The sequence below is a fragment of the Meles meles genome, chromosome X (assembly GCF_922984935.1).
Source record: "Meles meles chromosome X, mMelMel3.1 paternal haplotype, whole genome shotgun sequence".
Classification (NCBI taxonomy): domain Eukaryota; kingdom Metazoa; phylum Chordata; class Mammalia; order Carnivora; family Mustelidae; genus Meles; species Meles meles.
The window spans coordinates 8,136,398-8,155,463 of record NC_060087.1 but is presented as its reverse complement, the minus strand read 5'-3'; the positions used below and the strand labels follow the sequence as shown (position 1 = coordinate 8,155,463).

General features: G+C 45.5%; 1 protein-coding gene across 3 annotated transcripts in view; it reads left to right on the top strand.

Annotated features, from left to right (window-relative positions):
* ARHGAP6 (Rho GTPase activating protein 6) overlaps nt 1-19,066 on the top strand; it is a 502,257-nt gene that overhangs the window by 9,736 nt on the left and 473,455 nt on the right. For 2 of the 3 annotated variants that reach the window (XM_045995548.1, XM_045995546.1), the window contains exon 1: nt 5,373-6,835. In XM_045995548.1, coding sequence (XP_045851504.1) covers nt 6,260-6,835 — 576 coding nt within the window. In that variant the 5' untranslated portion in view covers nt 5,373-6,259. Of the gene's footprint in view, nt 1-5,372; nt 6,836-19,066 lie in introns of those variants that run through there. The other variant, XM_045995547.1, reaches the window with a different exon arrangement.

The following is a 19,066-nucleotide window of genomic DNA, read 5'->3' as shown; positions in this document are numbered from 1 at the left end:
TAGAGGCTTTAACCCACTGAGCCATGCAGGCGCCCCTCAAGTGCCCTACCTTGAAAGGCTATGTCGGTATTGTTTAGTTGGTATTGATAGCACCTCACTAAAACTTGGGGGAGTGGTGAAAATCCCAGCTATAACTATTCAGAGTCAATGACAATTCTTTTCAAATAATTTTAAATGATTCATTAGCAAATTGGAAAGATTTGGATAGGTCTTTTGGGTGTTAGGCCAGGTGAACTCACATTAGGGCTGGTTGATCATTCAATATATTTGGATTCATAAAGTAATTTAGAATGTATAGATTTTGCATAGATTATAGTTGTAACTCCTGTCATAGTGCTCGTTCTATCTGGAATGCCCTTGGCTAAGCATGCTGCATACAGTGGTCCCCCCCCTCCCCATTTCTACAGCCTTCTGAAGTGGATGTGATTTTGCAGATGGGAAAGTGAGATCGAGAGCCGTGAAATGGTGTGCACAAGGTCACACAGCTAGACGGGAAAACGACACATTGAAATCCATCCAGAAGGGATCTCAAAGCACCTCCAGAATGAAGGGCCTCTTAATCTGCAGTTCTAGTCGTGCAAGAGTTAGAGGTTAAGGTTAGGTGACATGGGTCTGAACACTAGCTCTGCCGCTTAACCGGGGGGTGACCTGTGGGACTGCTCCAGGTCTTGGTTTTCTTCATCTATAAAATTGGGGGTTAAGTATTCTAACTCTGTGTGTGTGTGTGTGTGTGTGTGTGTGTGTGTGTCTGTCTGTCTGTCTGTCTGTTGATTTCAATAGTGCCTGCATGATTTCAGCCTAGCGCCTGCCATGTAGTAAGTTCCAACAATTGTTAGTTATTATATTGTTATGATTAAAAAGGTCAGGACCAAGCTGTTTGAATAAGTGACCTTGTACTCAACACTAAATTCAAGTTAACAAATGGTATAGACATGTTCAGTGCTTTTTCCCTTTAGTGGTTGTGTGAAGATTTTCCCTCCCTCAATATTTCTTTTGGTAATAGAATATTTTTCTCTAAGCTAGAGAGTGGAACTTAGGTCTTAGTTTTCTCACATCACAGTATAGGTTATGACTTAAGCTCTCAAATGTCCTTCTATCTTGAAAATCATTAAATTCACCTTCTAGGGAATATTTATGACAATGTTTTCTTTTTTTCAAAGAATTTATTTGAGAGAAAGAGAGAGAAAGAGAGCGCACAAGCGGGGGAGCAGCAGAAGCAAAGGCCGAAGCAGACTCCCGCAGAGCAGGAGCCCAAAGTGGAGTTCAGTCCCCAGACCCTGAGATCAGGATCTGAGCCGAAGGTAGATGTTTAACCAACTGAGCCACGCAGGTGCCCCGACAATATTTTCATGTTTGGAAAATGATCACTCTTCCTCAGTGCTGGGTTGGTGTTTAAGACAGTGAGTTTTTGCTAATCTTACCCATATGGAATTATCCTGGGCCTCTATATTTACCTCCACTGACATCCATCAATGGTAGTTTAAGTGACTTTTATATTCATTCAGGGAGATGCTAGAATAGGACTCAGAAGAAACAGTCTTAGTTCAGCTGCAAAAAATTCCTAGCTTACAATCAAGCAGTTTGTGTATGGAACAGTCTGGTTTTTTAATGTAACTAGCATCCTTAAGTCCTGTAAAGTTCTCATATATTACATCACATAGATTAAAAACCTGCCCCCCTTTTCATGTTTCAGGAACTTAGAGACAGAACTCTGGACTTCCTCTATGAGAAAGTGAGGTGCTGTGAACTGTTTACCGTAGATACCACTAAAAATGTAGAAATGATATCAGAGGGATCACAGTCAGTTTGAGAGACACAGGCAGAATGAAGCAAAAATCAGTGATGCTGACTAAGCATTGGGAGCCAATCATATAGAAATCTGAAATATTATATGGCAATCAATCAGGAAGTTGAATGTGATTTGGGACAATATAAGCAATGGGATTATATAACAAACAAGGGCAAAATAGGATGCCCCAACCTAGAACATTAGACATCAGAACTGAAAAGAAATAAGCAACTGGAGGAAATCCAGAGGAGATCATCTACAATGATGGTTTAAAGCAAATAAATGATTTAAAGCAAAATATGAACTTTATAGTGTAGCCAAACCACAGAGTCAGACCCAAGGGGCATGATAAAAATCTACAAAGAGTTTGAGGGTCTAAACACCAAGGGGAAAGAGGAATTTTGGCTGGAGATAAGAAAAATTTCAAGGGATAAAGTTAAGAAAAGGGAAATTTAGGTTTAACAGAATATATCCTTTGGTAGTAAGATGTATGTGTTTGTAGAACAACATCTCAAGGGAACGCAAAGGAAACTGATGAGTATTCTAGGGTCCTTGATAAGAGGAAACCTTGATGTCAGACCAAGGACTCTAGAACTTTGATTAGCATATTCTTGTGCCATGACCAGATGGGATATATTTTTTATACTGAATTTCAGGATAATTATAATGGGGAATGAAGAGTGAACAGACTGTGCTACCCTTTAATAGCAGGTATCCTAAGGCTTTGATTAACTTAGGTTCTGAGGGAAAGAAATAAACAAACGTGGATACTACTTTTCAATAGTAAATGCCCTCGTAAAGGAGCAGAGTCCTGAGATCTGATTTTTTTTTTAAAGATTTTTTATTTATTTATTTGACAGAGAGAGATCACAAGTAGACAGAGAGGCAGGCAGAGAGAGAGAGAGAGAGAGAGAGAGGGAAGCAGGCTCGCTGCTGAGCAGAGAGCCCGATGCGGGGCTCGATCCCAGGACCCTGAGATCATGACCTGAGCCGAAGGCAGCGGCTTAACCCACTGAGCCACCCAAGCGCCCCTGAGATCTGATTTTTAAAGTACATATATTTAAAAGCCATTTATTTCTAGACTACTGGTTATATTGCTTATGAAGCAGGCTGATGAATTGCAAGAAAGATCCTGAGAAGCATGTAACACGACCAGCCATTTTTGAAATTGTTAAATGAAACCCAGATCTTCCTCAATCCAGATGGCAGTCAGTCAGAAAGGCCAATGTGAGTTGGGTCTGTATAAGCAAAGGGATTATATAACAAATAAGAGTAAAATCGGATGCCTTAACTAGGAATGAATAAATATGCCACAAACCACAATGACTGCAAAATAAACCTAATAGCCAGCAGTCAGATTGGAAATCAAAATAGTTAAAAAATATTTTAAAAATCCAAATAATTTTCTTATGAATGCTTTCTTTCCATAAGTACCACTACATTTCCCCCCCATGTTTTAAAAGCTCACATGCTTACACTGGGGTTTGAAAAAGGAGCCCAAAGTTAATTTTATGAATATATAAAACAATTTATTCATTGTTTTCCATGGTGAGGCAAGCTTCAGGCTAATAGAGGGTCAAGACCCATTGGAAACAAGATGATGAAAAAAAAAAAAAGAAACAAGATGATGAATTAACTGGATGTGTCTGTCCCAAGCCCCAAGTACCAGTAGAGGAGGCCTTCCGCTCATTGGTTCTCAACATCTATAACCAGGAATATATGACTTTGTATCTAGAACGCCTTCTTAGAAGCCTGACATAATCACGGCAGGGTTGCATTTTCAATTCCATGGTCATCATATGGGTTTAGAGGAATAGAATATATATGAACCATAAATTACATTTGCTCAGCCACCTTGAGTTATAAGAGGTTCTGTGAAGTGTGACTTTGTTAACCATCTACTTCAAATGCCAGGATCCAGTGAGGCATAACCAATTCCATGCAATGGTATCTGAATGGTAGAGCTCGTCTGTGTTTTCATTATTAGTGACAAGTTACAGGGTATTGTTAAGAAAGGAAAGGGCAGGCAAGACCTTCCCTCTTTTACTTCCAATGTGACTTGTTTGAGGTGGAAAGAGAGCAAACGCCAACAATCCCCCAAATATCATTTGGCGTATGCAGTCAGGCAGGGAAGTAAGCAATTTTAAATGCTGTGCTTCTCCATATACACGCAATCGTCAGCCAGTGGAAATACTTCAGTCTCAGTGTGCGAAGCCATTGACAGCGTGAGAGTCCTGGGGAATTTGTAACTCACTGTGTCTTCAGGCAACAGATAGGTTATAAAATGACCAGAAGGAACTCCCTGGATACAGTCTGTCCCACCGCATTTACAAAAACCTGTGTAACAGAGATCCGGGGGGCCCAATGAAGCCTTCTGTGGAGGCGTTGGAGTCTTCTGTTAGATTTCATGAAGTACCTCTTTCCTAGATAGTCGGATATCTAGGAACATCAAACATACTTTTGAAAAAGACAAAATTTTCCCCTGAAAATTTTATATGGAGTAAAAGAAATCTTCCAAAATCAAAGTTGGACAATTCTTATATACCCACAGCAAGGTGAACATTTGTGCCAAACACCTGCGTTTTAAGTTCATTGTAAGTTTTTTTCTTTAATACAATAAACGGCAGAGGAAAATTACCTTTACATTCATAAATAATTCTCTTCACCCTGAAGTGATAAGAGGATACACGAACATAGTTTAAAAAAGTATGTAGGCATTTCCAACATTCTGCTCCCCTATTGAGGAGGTTATAAGTTGCGTTGCAAAACCTAAATGTTACATCACAAAGCCCGCTAAGAGGCCGGCGAGGCTTTGAGCCTTTCAGATTCCAGGGGTCGGACAGTAGCTGGAAAAGCTGCTTCCAGACACGTTTCCAAGTGAGGAACATTGACATCGCCAGCTTTCTTCAGCTTCCCAGGAATGTGGCCGCTGTGCACTTCGCCCAGAGGCGTCCCAGAGCCGAACCCGGAGACCTATCACTTGTGAGCGCCAATCTCCGAAGCCTCTGGGCGGACGCTGCTTCGGGCGCCTGCCTCTCACTCACCCCTCCTCCTCGAGTACATTCACACATGACCCTTACTGGGCCAGGACTCCCCCCACCTCCGTAGTAGGTCCCCATCTCCAGCCCGTTCATTTGCAGCCACTGCTTTTGAACTGAAATCTGCCCTTAAAAGAAAAAAAAAAAAAGCTGTAGGGGTTGGAAAAGGAGGACAGGAGATTTAACTCCAACTTTAGAGCAGCCGTCCTGGGCTGCCCATCTGACACCAGTGGGTGGGGTGCAATCTGACACTTCCTTTCCTTTCCAGAAACGTGAGTGGAGCTGGCGCCCCCTCTATCTGGGGGAGGGGAGACAGGGAGAAGGTCCGAACTTCCGTCCGCACTAGCTATCTCCCCTGGAGACCCGGTATCAGCAGCGAGCTGGGCTCTCGCAGTGCGGCTCCCGGGTTTGGCGCCTGGAAAACTCCACGTTCTGCTTTCTCCTGCTCTTGGCTCCGCCCCAGCTCCAGACCTGGCTTCCCTCCCGCCCTACCCGTCCCGCCCACCCCCTTCCCTCTGCCTCCAGCGTGAGCGTGCGGGGACAGCTCCGCTCCAGCTCTGGGCCCACAGCTGGGCTGCGAAGATCCAGAGCCTTTATCCGGTGGGGCTTAGGCACTCGCCCCTGGGGCTCTTTCCATAGCTCCCTGAGCGCAGCCAGGAATTCTCTCCCACCGTAGCCACTCAGCCCTTGGGAGGCCCTAGGCGCAGCGTGGTCCGTGTCCCCACTTCGTAGCAAGGTTTGCACCCCGAGGGATCCTGGAGCTTGGAGACACTCTCGCACCTAGCCAGTCGGAGGAGTGGGCACAGCAGCCAAGTGGAGGCCAGACGCGCAGCTTCAGGGGCCGGGGCACAAGGACGGTGCAGCCCAGGCGCAGCTCGGGCGCCCAACTTCAGAGCCGGAGGAAGTCACTCTCGCAGCGCGGGGAGCGCAACGGACGGACCGACGCGCCCTGAGCGCACGCCCAGGAGGCCTCCTCCCCAGCCCTCGGACCGTCCTTAGGGCGCGAGGAGGAGCTTGCTGAAGACTTCGAGCTGCCCAGAGCCAGCGAGCGGAGCGCGGCGTCTCCTGCCTCGGCTGGGAAGGGGGAGTGGCGCTGGCGGGCTGGAGCTGGGAACCCAGAGAGCGCCTGACCTTCCTCCTCTTCCTCACCCCTTTCACGACTTGGGCTCTGGGGGAAAGTTCTATTGGCCACAGGAGGCCATCCGACCTCTTTCCCTAGAAGGCTGGTGATGGATCTTCTGCTTCTGCACCCGCTGGGGCACTTGGAGCGCGCTGGTGGCGCGTGAGCCAGGCACTGCCCTCCACCGCCCTCGGCCAGCCTCCGGCCAGTCCCGCCTGGCAGCCCAGTCTGAGCCCCCTTCCTTTCCCGGCTCCAAATCGCCAGCGTCCCGAGAGCGGGAAGAGGGTGGCCCTTAGGCACAGTCACGCCGGGATGTCGGCGCAGAGCCTACTCCACAGTGTCTTCTCCTGCTCCTCGCCGGCCTCGGGTGGCTCGGCCTCGGCCAAGGGCTTCTCCAAGAGAAAGCTGCGCCAGACCCGCAGCTTGGACCCGGCCCTGATCGGCGGCTGCGGGGGCGAGACGGGCGTGGAGGGCAGCTCGCGGGGGGCCACCGGGGGCCGCCTCTGCTCCCCGCTGCCTCCAGCCGAGGGTCTTGGCCCCCGCTCGGCGTCCTCCCCTAGGGGCCCACACCCCCGGGCCAACCGACTCCCACCCCCTAGACCCCTCTGCTCATCCTTCTCCACACCAAGCACCCCGCAGGAGAAGTCGCCTTCTGGCAGTTTTCACTTTGACTATGAGGTCCCCCTGGGTCGTGGCCTCAAGAAGAGCATGGCCTGGGACCTGCCTTCAGTCCTGGCTGGGCCTGGCAGTGGCCGCAGCGCCATCCTCTGCTCCTCTGGGGGCGGCCCTAATGGCATCTTCACTTCTCCCAGGAGGTGGCTCCAGCAAAGGAAGTTCCAGTCCCCCCCCAACAGCCACAGCCACCCCTACGTTGTGTGGAAGTCCGAGGTAGGTAGGGTCCGGTGCTGTGCATTCTCGTGGCCCAAGGCTGGACACCCGGGCATTTGTTTAATTCCATCACGTTTACAGCGCCGGGGACCCATTGAGAGGTTTCCATGGTGTGGCTGTCCCTCTTTGGCCGGTTAAATGGTGCCTGGAAATGGGATGTCCCTAGTGGCCACCCATGTGTGTCTTGTTAGGACTTCTTGGCTTCACTTTGGAGCCGTGGTGGGAGCTGCAGGGAGAGCTGATGTGCTTTCCTGTTTGTGCCGTGGGCGATTTCAGAGGGCCGCCTTATCCCTTCGTGCACTGCGGATATTTTTCAGAACTCAAATGATCTCATTCCTGTGCTCTTATAAGGACTGGGTGTAATGTGTTGTGAAATCTGTCTGCCGTCTGGTTTTTCTACGGAGAATTCAGAAACCTTATTCTGGAGGGTGCTGTTCATTGTGTGTGTGTGTAGGTGTGTGTGTTTGGGTGGTGTGGGGAATAAATACTAGAATTCTCTAGTTTTGATCTTTTCTTCTCCCTAAAGGTCTAATTTCAGGTATCTATGGCACTGAGTACTAGTTTAATCTAGGTGAAAAAGACTCTCTGCTCAGGCTATGAGAGATCATGGAAAAATGCCCAAGTTCCACTAAGGGCAACTACTAGTTAGTGAAATATATGCGAATTGGGAATCTTTAATAAACAGGGAACTGAGAGGGAGCTATTTGGTACCTTTAAAATGTTTGCTGTCTGGTTAAGAAGAATGGAGACTAGAGCTCTTGGGAAACTGTGGTCGATGGGTACTTGGAAGGCAGCACGCTTTTACAGAATAAATAGTAGTTGTTTTAGAAATGAACAACTTCCAATCTCTTTCAGTTCATAAATTCTATAGATTTGCCTTGGATCTCTTTCCATAAGGGAAGGGAGATTCCATCAGTTGTAATTAAATATTTTAAAGTACAGTTAGAATTACAGAAATGAAATGAAATACCATGTAATTGCTGGAGATTTGGACTAAATAAAGGAAACTCAACCAAGAAAAACAGTTTGAAAATAGCATCCAAGATCATACCTCACTCTGTTACCATGAGATAACTATGAAATTTTGGCTTTTAATAGACTGTCTTAGAAAAAAATCAACAGTATTAATCAGAAATATTAGTATCACATATTAATAAAATATTGGTTAGTCTGTCAAAGTAACTTGCTGTTGGGTGGGGAGTATGGATTACAAAAACTCACAAGCACTGCTGACTGTTCTGCCTATTCTCCTGAGGAAGATAGACAGTAGAAAGGAAAGTCAAGTCAGAGAACAAGAGATTCTCTCCAAACCAGGGATCTCAGCATTAGGAAGAGGATAAAAAAAATCTAGATGTTGAATTTCTCTTGGTCTTTAAAAGGGCTGAACTCCTGCTATACAGCAGAAGCACACATTATCAGAATAATCCTGCGAGTTGAGAGGAGAGAGAAATGCAAAAGCAAGCCAATTTCTTGGATTGGACAGCCACTGATGTTCACGTTTAAACCCGATTGCATCACTAAGAATGTCTCTGCTTTTCTTAACAACTGTACATACTTGAATATAGTATCCAGATGCTGTTGCTGTTACGACCCAAAGGTCTTCTGCTATAGATGATCACGGCTGGTTAGAAATGATCTTCTTATCCACTAAAATCTCATCATCAGTGGACAAGTATGTGAACTGCTCCGATACCGGTGGCTTTCCTCTGTTCTGTGCAGTTATCTGGGCAGTCGGCTAGCTTGTCTACCATAACTTTCCCCTCTTTGCACTGGTTAAAACAGTACATAGCCATCTAGCAAAAGAACATTTTCTCATCAGATGTTCATGTGGGTGTATGTGTGCGCGTGCACGCACAATTTCTTTAGTCTCAAGGCAGACATGGAGTGACTGGATGGAAGGAAGGTTCAAGGCTGGTTTTGTTTAGTAGAGGCCCAGATATCCTATTTAACCCCTGGGTCTGGAATTTAAAGGCCTAGATTACCTTTCAAAGGTTTAAGGCTTTGGAACCATCTCAAAAACCAAGGAAATTCATCCGGTTGAGCACTACTTCTCCTTCTCACTTGCAAACGAGCTGGCTCATCTCTCCTAAAAGTGACTCTTTATCCATAATGTCAAAAGCCCAGCAAATGGACACCTTGCAAGGTTACTTCACGTGGGCTCTGGAGGGGTACTTGGGTTGCTTCGCTTTTCCTGGTTACTCTGGCTCAGGGTTTCTCGGCCTCTGCACTGTTGACAATTATGGCCAGATGATTCTTTGTGGTAGAGGTCATCCTGTGCCTTGTGGGATGTTTAGTAGTGTCCTGGGCCTCTACCCCCTAGATGCCTCTAGCACTCTTCCCCACCAGTGTGACGGTGACAAATGTCTGCAGACACTGCCGAATGTTGTCTGGGGGACAAAATTGCCCCAACTGAGGACCCTGCACCAGTGAGTTGAATGTGAGCTCCTCATGCTGGTATCCAGTGAGTGCCCACTCAGTGCTCTCAGCTGGCATGAAGTTTCCCTGAGGCCTTTGTCCCCTCCTAAAACCACATGGACCTCTCTTTGGTCTTGCGTGCCTCTTACGGTTCATGAACAATTCTGTTTATCTTCCACTGAATCCATAGCCAGACCTGAGAATTCACCCTCATTCAGGTCTAGCCAGTGATGGATCACATTTATTTCTGCTTAGTTCTTTGAGCAGCTTCTCTGGTTTTAAACTAAATTGTTCCTAAAGTGGCTCCCGCTCCCAGGCTTCCCATAGGTGCCTGTAGCTCTGTGCCTTGTGCTCACTCAGAGCTCCCAAATGGCCATTTTACAGCCTAAAACCAGGAGGTATTAAACAAAGTCAGCTCCGACTCTGTCAGTATTTCCTTACTATGTGTTTCAGGATTGTTTTAACAACAATGGATTCATGGACATGCTGGGTAGAATACCTGTTGAGTAGAAAAAGAGAAGGCAAAGGAATAAATGGTGCATGGTGACCCAGTTGGTACATGCTTCTCAACTTGTGTTCGTAGAAGCCCAGCTCTGTCCCTGATTCTGATCTCAGAGGAGTAAGGTCTCCTTCCAATGCTGGCATTCTCCTGATGCTTACGGATCAGAGCTAGGATTATGCTCATAGCTGACTTGGAGCTTGCCAGCTTTGAGAACCCATAATTAACATGCTCTCTCTCTACCCATGACTTCTTTTCTTCATTCCTGCCATAAGCACTTCTCGAGCGCAGGATTTCTCTAGGTACCAGAAATACAGAGAGGCTAAAATTTGGTGTTGGCTCTTAAGGAGCTCACAGTCTAATGAGGAGGACAGATGAGTTGACTGGTAGGTACAGTGCTGAAGGATCAGGACAGTGGGGGACTGGGCTGTGTGTTTGTGGGGGTGGAGGGTGATGATTCATTGTGCTTTGGAGAGTTTTGGAAGGCTTCACTGTGCAGAGAACACTTGAACTTGATCTTCAGGGGTGCCTGCCATTTAGAAGAAGGAGGGAGGCGATTCTTTGGTGAAAGAGAAAGGAGTGGGCGCGCAAAGGCGCAGAGGAGCCGGTGATGTCAGAGTGTCCAGCGAAGAGGACTTAGTGGCACTCGAGTGCAGCGCTGGTCTGGAGGAGGAGGTGAGGACATCTATGGCTTATTTTATGTAGCAAGCAAGTGGCTGTCTATATAGTAACCTAATGAGACCAGAAATCAAGCACATATTTGGGGGATAATAACTGACTATGGGCATGGATGCAAATGGCAGGAAGGCCAGAACTCATGGCCCACGCTCCAAGGCCCCTCTTGTTATTAAATCTGCAAGGAAGTGAAAGGGCGTAAAGTGCTTTTGAAGTTGGAACTTTGGTATGCCTGGAGCATAGGTTATATCTCGCCGTGTATTGGATAATAGTGTTCAAAAGTTTGGGTAGCATTCATTATGAAGAGCCCACTGCGCACATCCCAGGAGTTTCGACATTTTGTGGGGTGGTGGTTCTCAACCTGGAGGTGACCTCATCCCCAGGGGACATTTAGCAATGTTTGAAGACAATTTTGGGGTGGTGATATAGTAATTTCCTATTGCTGCCATAACACATTTTTTAGTGGCTTAGAGCAACATAAATTTATTACCGTCTAGTTCTGGGGGTCAGAAGTCTGAAATGGGTCTCGCAGGGCTAAAGGCAAGGTGTTGGCAGGACTGTGTTCTAAAGTCTCTACGATCTGTTTCCGTTGCTTTTTCAGTGCCCCCCTTCCCCCATGGTCAAAGCCAGCCTCGTTGCATCTCTTCCATAGTCCTCTCTCTGACTCTCTTAAGGACCCTTGTGATTACAGTGGGCTCACCTGGATAATCCAGGCTATCTCATTGTTCTAAGGTCAGTTGATTAGCAGCCTTTAATTCCATCTGCAGCCTTGACTCCCCTTTGCCACAGAGCCTAACATATTCACAGGTCCCAGAGATGAGGGCGTGGACATCTTCTGTGGGACATTAGTGTGTTTGCACGGCAGTAGGTGCTCTTGGCATGTAGTGGGGGAGAAGCCAGGGATGCCGCTAAACATCCAGTGATCTACAGGGAAGTTCCACAGCAAAGCATTCTAGTCCTTAGGTGTCAGGCGTGCCCAGGTTGAGAAACCCTGTGCTAGAGAATGGGAGAAATTGGTGATTTTTTTTAAAAGCACGAGGATGTAACATGATCAGATATGTATTTTAGAGCAATCAATCTGGTGTCTGTGGGGTAATGGGAGACAGTGCATTAGCAGAGTGAAACAGGCAGGGGGTACAGAGATTCAGAGGAGGCGGGCATGGGAAAACCTTGCCAAGCATCCTACGAGCAGATGGGAGTTGGCATATAAACATAATACTTCCGTATTTCTTTTCCACATTAGCAAATTATTTCCTGGCATTATTGAACTACTACTGGGCTCGTCTCTGTAGACTAGTGGTTTTCACCTGTGGGTGAGTTTGTACCCTGAGCACATTTGGCAATACCTGGCAGTGTTTTTGGTCGCCAGAGCTGGGGTATGGGGTCGCTACCTACATTTGGTGGGTCGAGGCCAGAGATGCTGTTAATCGTCCTGCAGCATGCAAGACAGGCTGCTGTGGCAAAGAACTATCTTGCCTGAAATGTCAATAGCGCTGAAGTTGAGGAACTTTGTGTAATGTGCTAATTTATACAAGAAACTGAATTCTAGGTTTTGCTTTCCAGTACTTTTTCTCTCATGCTTCTGGCTTTACTTGTTGTCATTTTCTTCTTCTTTTCTAGTATATGTCAACCAGAACTCTGAATTGGGAGAAAAAAAAAGCCTTTCCAAAAGATACTGAGGACAGGAAAAAAAATGTGGGGTGTCTAAATATAAGTGTAGGGAAAAATTGAGTGGTAAATATATAATGGTGGAAACTGGAATTAAAATTTAAAGTGTAGGCAGAGATGAATACTGTTGTTAAAAATAGAGGCTCACTGGTGTCACCAAAGAGGAAGTAATTAGAGTAAGACAGCTTCGCACATGAAATTGACAAAGGGCATTTTATAAGGAATTATGTCTCAAATCAGCATAATGTTGTGAGAACTTATAAATTAGGAAATAGTTACTCAGCTTTCATATGCTCTCTCTTGGATTATCCCTCTGTTAGAGTTCATCCCTAAAGTAATTTTAAACTTAAGTAGAGAATAATGTGAAGGTAACTTCTCAGATACCTGGAGATTGAACTTTCACCAGAATTTAGAGATTTGCAGGTTGGAAAGAGCAAGTTTTAGACTCACGAATGACCTTGGGTAGCATCTAGCTGTAACCTCCTTAAAGCCAGGAATTGGAAGGATTAAGCTCGAATTCAGACAAGTCAAGGGCAGAACTACCTGGAAATTCTTCTGGACTCTCAGTATAAACTGCCAAACTCCTGGAAAAAGTCTGTGGCTACAAGCACCTTATACCTTGGCAATCTCTTTTCCATCCCTATTACTTACAGAAACAGTTCTCTTGAAGGTCCCACAATTCTAGGACTGTTCTTAGATCTCCTTTGGCTGGACTTCTTTTTTTTTTTAATTAAAATTTTTTTTTAAAATAAACATACACTGTATTTTTATCCCCAGGGGTACAGGCCTGTGAATCACCAGGCTTACACACTTCACTGCACTCACCATAGCACATTACCTCCCCAATGTCCATAACCCCACCACCCTCTCCCGACCCCCCTCCTCCCAGCAACCCTTAGTTTGTTTTGTGAGATTAAGAGTCACTTATGGTTTGTCTCCCTCCCGATCCCATCTTGTATCATTTATTCTTTTCCGACCCCCCAAACCCCCCATGTTGCATCTCCACTTCCTCATATCAGGGAGATCATATGATAGTTGTCTTTCTCCAACTGACTTATTTTGCTAAGCATAATACCCTTTAGTTCCATCCACGTCGTCATAAATGGCAAGATTTCATTTCTTTTGATGGCTGCATAATATTCCATTGTGTATATATCCCACAGCTTCTTTATCCATTCATCTGTTGATGGACATCTAGGTTCTTTCCATAGTTTGGCTATTGTGGATATTGCTGCTATAAACATTCGGGTGCACGTGCCCCTTCGGATCACTACGTTTGTATGTTTAGGGTAAATACCCAGCAGTGCAATTGCTGGGTCATAAGGTAGCTCTATTTTCAACTTTTTGAGGACCCTTCATGCTGTTTTCCAGGGTGGTTGCACCAGCTTGCATTCCCACCAACAGTGTAGGAGGGTTCCCCTTTCTCTGCATCCTCACCAGCATCTGTCATTTCCTGACTGGTTAATTTTAGCCATTCTGACTGGTGTGAGGCGGTATCTCATTGTGGTTTTGATTTGTATTTCCCTGATGCTGAGTGATGTGGAGCATCTTTTCATGTGTCTGTTGACTATCTGGATGTCTTCTTTGCAGAAATGTCTGTTCATGTCTTCTTCCCATTTCTTGATTGGATTATTTGTTCTTTGGGTGTTGAGTTTGCTAAGCTCTTTATAGATTTTGGACACTAGCCCTTTATCTGATATGTCGTTTGCAAATATCTTCTCCCATTCTGTCAGTTGTCCTTTGATTTTGTTAACTGTTTCCTTTGCTGTGCAAAAGCTTTTGATCTTGATGAAATCCCAATAGTTCATTTGTGCCCTTGCTTCCCTTGCCTTTGGCGATGTTCCTAGGAAGAAGTTGTTGCGGCTGAGGAGGAAGAGGTTGCTGCCTGTGTTCTCCTCAAGGATTTTGATAGATTCCTGTCTCACATTGAGGTCCTTCATCCATTTTGAGTCTATTTTCATGTGTGGTATAAGGAAGTGGTCCAATTTCATTTTTCTGCATGTGGCTGTCCAATTTTCCCAACACCATTTATTGAAGAGGCTGTCTTTTTTCCATTGGACATTCTTTCCTGCTTTGTCGAAGATTAGTTGACCATAGAGTTGAGGGTCTATTTCTGGGCTCTCTATTCGGTTCCATTGATCTATGTGTCTGTTTTTGTCTCAGTACCATGCTGTCTTGATGATGACAGCTTTGTAATAGAGCTTGAAGTCCGGAATTGTGACGCCACCCACTTTGGCTTTCTTTTTCAATATTCCCTTGGCTATTCGAGGTCTTTTCTGGTTCCATATAAATTTTAGGATTATTTGTTCCATTTCTTTGAAAAAAAAAATGCATGGGATTTTGATAGGGATTGCATTAAATGTGTAGATTGCTTTAGGTAGCATGGACATTTTCACAATATTTATTCTTCCAATCCAGGAGCATGGAACATTTTTCCATTTCTGTGTGTCTTCTGCTGGACTTCTGAGCAGAAGTGCCACACTGTCCTGCCTGTGCTCCCGCTCCCCCTTTGCCCACCACCCTGAGTCACAGCCGCCGCCTCTCCATCTCCAGTGTCTCTTCTTGCTCTTCTGTCTCTGTGCTGGTTCATCTTTGTCCACCCATTCCCCCAGTCCTATGTTTTTCCTTCAAATCATTCTCCTGTGATGATCTCATTCAGTCTTGCTACTTGAGCCATCATCCCTCTTAGGGACATGCTTAACTGTTGTGTCTGAGTTCCTGACATCTCTGCCTTCCTCCTGGACGTCTGCTCACAGTGTCAGCTGGACTCTTCATGTTCTGCATGTCTGCAGCGGAGCAGGTCATCCCCCTTCCCTGTGAGCATGCTTTCCTTTCTGGATTCCTCATTTTGTCTGGTGCCACCATTCTTCCGACTGCTTACTTTTCCCGGGTTGTAGGCATCTCCAGTGCTCCCCTCTGCGTTCTTCTGTCTTCTCAAATAAGTTACTCAGTCCTGCTACGTTTACTTCTTATTTGCTCCATTCTGAAATGGATTTGAAGTGGAATGTATCCCTGTTCCTACATCTTTCTCCAGCTCTTCCTTCTCATTTCTGCCGCCTAGTCCGTGTCCTCATTGGCTGTGGCCTCCTGCTTGGTCACCCTGCCTTCAATTTCTCCCTCTACCCATCTGGCTTATGGGCCTTTTACTCCAAAGACTCTTTGTAATCTTGTTAACTTTCTGAACGAAAACCTTTGCTGGGACTCAGTATGTACAGAATGAAATCCAAACTGCTTAGGGAGTCATTTCAGGGGCTTTTACAATATAGCCTTAGCCTACCTCCTCTCTCCCCCAGGAACTCTGGTCCAGGAAGACCAAACTGGCCACTCAGCTAGGCAGTCATCAAATATTTATCAAGTACTGGCTCTGCACGTGACACAGGGACATATGTGGAACAAGCAGGCATGGCCCCACAAGGTGCCGATCCTTTTATGAAAGCAACACTTTCAAATAAACAGGTCTCTGTGCTGTTCAGAATGCCATGGCATTATCATAGGACTACCATAGACAGAGCAGTGCCCCCCTCCCCCCAACAAATGTCCATGTCCCCATTCCCGGAACCCATAGTTACGCTACCTTACTTGGCAAAAGGCACTCTGCAGGTGTGATTAAGAATCTTGAGGTGGGAGATGATCTTGGATTATCTGTGTGAGCCAGGGTCATTCCAAGAGTCCTTGTAATAGGGAAGCAGGAGGGTCAGAGTCTGAGAAGGAGATGTGGGGACAGAATGAGTGAGAGAGGGAGGGAAGGAGAGAGGGAGGGAGGAAGTGGAGGGATGACCTGGTTTTGAAGCTGCTACCCTGCTGGCTTTGAAAACGGAGGAAGGAGTCATGTGCCAAGGAATGGGGCAGCCCCTAGAAGCTGAAAAGGGCAAGAAGGTAGATTCTCCCCTAGAGCCTCCAGAAGTTGTGCATCCCTCGTCCAGTGGGACTTCTGACCTGCAGAACAGTAAGAGAATAAATGTGTCTGCTTTGAAGCTGCAGAGTTTGTGGTGACTTCTTACAGCGGCAGTAGGAAGCCAGTACAAGGACTAAGGGCGCCTGGGATGTCTAAACTGAAACCAGTGGACGGGGAGGCTTTGGCCAAACAAAAAGGAAGGCAGGCGGCACGCTGGCTAGCAGGAACAGCCTGTAGGTCAGCAAAACGTAGTATGCTCCAGGAACTTTGAGAAGTCTCCCGAGACTGGAGTATGAGAGTGAGAGATGGCAGAAAGTAAGTCTGGTTGCGCCTTGAGCTTCACGATACAGACTTGATCGCTTAATGCCAAGGTTTCTGCCGAGATTTTTGTCTTCTCCTTCTTACTTTGCTTTTGATCAGTTGGTCCCCTATCTCTCTGAGAAAGCTCCATTTCCATTCCTTGGCTCAGCCAGATGCCATCTCAAAATAAACAGGCTTTGAGTATGGTACATGTCATGACACATTCAAGATCTGCAGAATTGTGAGCTTATTTTTCCACAGTGGGATTCTGATTCTTCCGGTCAGGTGCCTGCAGCAAGGAAAGTGTGTTCATATCAGAATCCAGTCAGTGATTTGTGTTCTGACAGCAGTTTTCCAAATCCTGGAGACACACCTTTGGGGCGTGACATCTTGTTCTAAAGTATTCTGCATCCTTTCTGGGCCATTGCTTCTGAAAAAGAGAGGGAGACTGTAATTGCAATCTCTGTTACAATATGGCAGAAGAGGTAGAATGTAACATGTGAAAAAACGAAATTAGTTATTGTGTTAGTTAAGAATGATACTTTCATGAGCTATTAGGGAACTGCAGATCAAAACTACAATGACATACCACTTCATGCCCACTAAGATGTCTGCAATAGAAAGGATAATAACAGGTGTTGGCAAGAATATCTCCCCTTTGAAAGGCTCCTATGCTACTGGTGACAGTGCAAAATGGTGCAGCCACTTTGAAAAACAGCATGAGGGTTTCTCAAAAAATTAAACATAGAGTTACTATAGGACTCAGTAATTCCACCTCTAGGCACATATTCAAGAGAAGTGAAAATATGTCCACGCAAAAACGTGTCCATGAATACCCATAGCAGCATTATTGTAACAGCCAAGATGGTGGAAATAACCAAATGCCCATCAATAGATGAAGGGATAGGCACCCTGTGGTCTACCCGTACACTGCAAGATTGTTCAGCAATAAAAAGGAATGAAGTACCGCTAACGCACCATAGCATGGATGGATCTTGGAAGCTAAGTGAAGGAAGCTGGTCATAAGGGGCCACAAATGACATGATTCTGTTTATATGAACTGTCCAAAATAGGCAAATTTAGACACAAAGTAGATTAGCGGCTGCCAGAGGCTGGCAGTAGGGAGGGACAGGAAGCGACTGCTAATGGATACTGGGTTTCTATTTGGGATGTTGAACACATTCTGGAACGAGATAGAGGTGATGCTTGCACTACCTGGTGAATATCCTTTAGGACATTGCTGACTTGTGCACTTCAAAGGGATCGATTTTACAGGATGCGAATTTGAATGTCCGTTAAAAAAACAATGGTGTTTATAACTTTTAGAAAATATACCCACATTGTTGCTACACCATCTTTTCAAGAAAACATAAACCCAAATGAGCAGTCGTGCAGTTGGCCTAGGCCTAATGTATGTGAAATGCTGGCCTTGATGACACAGCAAGGGAGGCAGTAATGGCTTGGGCAGATTCGGTGCAAGAGTTGACAGCCAGCCCAAGATTTTCTGAGACTGGTTACCGTGGAGATTCTGCATCCTGATCATTAGGCCTTGAAAGCAAAGTGATTTAAAAGATTGTTTTTCACAAAACACAGGGACTACTTATGATCTTGAAAAATTGCCCAGCTGTATCACACCAGACCTATTAAATAGCTGAAGATTTTTAGGAGCCATTAGAATTAAAGGCAACTTGAGAAACTGCCCATCAAATGATATGCCGATGGACCCAAGAGACGCTAAGCCTAGACTCTTCATGTCTGTGGAGAAATTGGAAATGAATTGAGTTGGGTGGCCCACGGATCAAGGAAAGTGACGTGTTTTTGTTTCTGTATATCTGGGGCACTCATGGAAATAGGTGAATTCATACCACCTGTAGGAGCCAAAGTGTGAAGAAGCATGGCATTGCTGACAACTTCATTGCTCAGGTGTTAAGAAACAGTTAGGCAAGCTGGTCCTCTGAGACCTAAATGGCTCTTGAGCCAAATATCACTCTTCTCACGTTGGAACTTCCAGTTGATTCCCTGCACCCTTATTTCAGTTGATGGATGTTGATGGTGATGGCAAGTGAAACAACAGTTCGTATTTGCAGAGTGCTCACCGATTTCTTTCTGTTATTACAACAATCCTCTGGGATGATGCTGTCAACATTTATTTTGTACATGAGGACACTGAGACTCTGATTAAGAGGCAGCCAAACTGAACTGGAGAGGAAAAGAAGTGAATGGGTTAGAGCTGGACTCTGCACCAGACTGCCTGGGTTCAGATCCCAGCTCTGCCTTGTAACCTTCAAGAAATTACAAAGCGCATTTCCTCCTCAGTTTCCTCATCTGTCAAATGGTGATAAAGTGCCTGCCTCAGGGAGTTTTTGTGAGGATCTCAACACTTAATTACTTGGAAAGTGCCCAGCACATAGGAAGGACCAAAAGATACGAAGGAGAACAAGGTTAAATAAGTGAAGAAGTGTCCAGGGCACACAACTAGGAGGCAACAAAGGTAGGACTTGCATTAAAATATTACATCAGTAAAAAATACGCATTCCACACCTCCTGTGTGCCGGCAAGCTTGATCTTTTCGCCGTGGCAATCGAAGAGAGCTTAGGTGATCAACAAGTGAATGAGTAGGCCTAGTTGAGTTAGACAACAGTGGAAGGCAATTTGAAATGTATTTTGCAAGCTGTTAAGTAAGACATACTTTTCATGATAGGCACTGTAGCAACAGCAGGCTGTCACTCCCGGTGTTTTGGCCTAGTGACTTCGAACACAGGAATTTGTCAGACTTGCA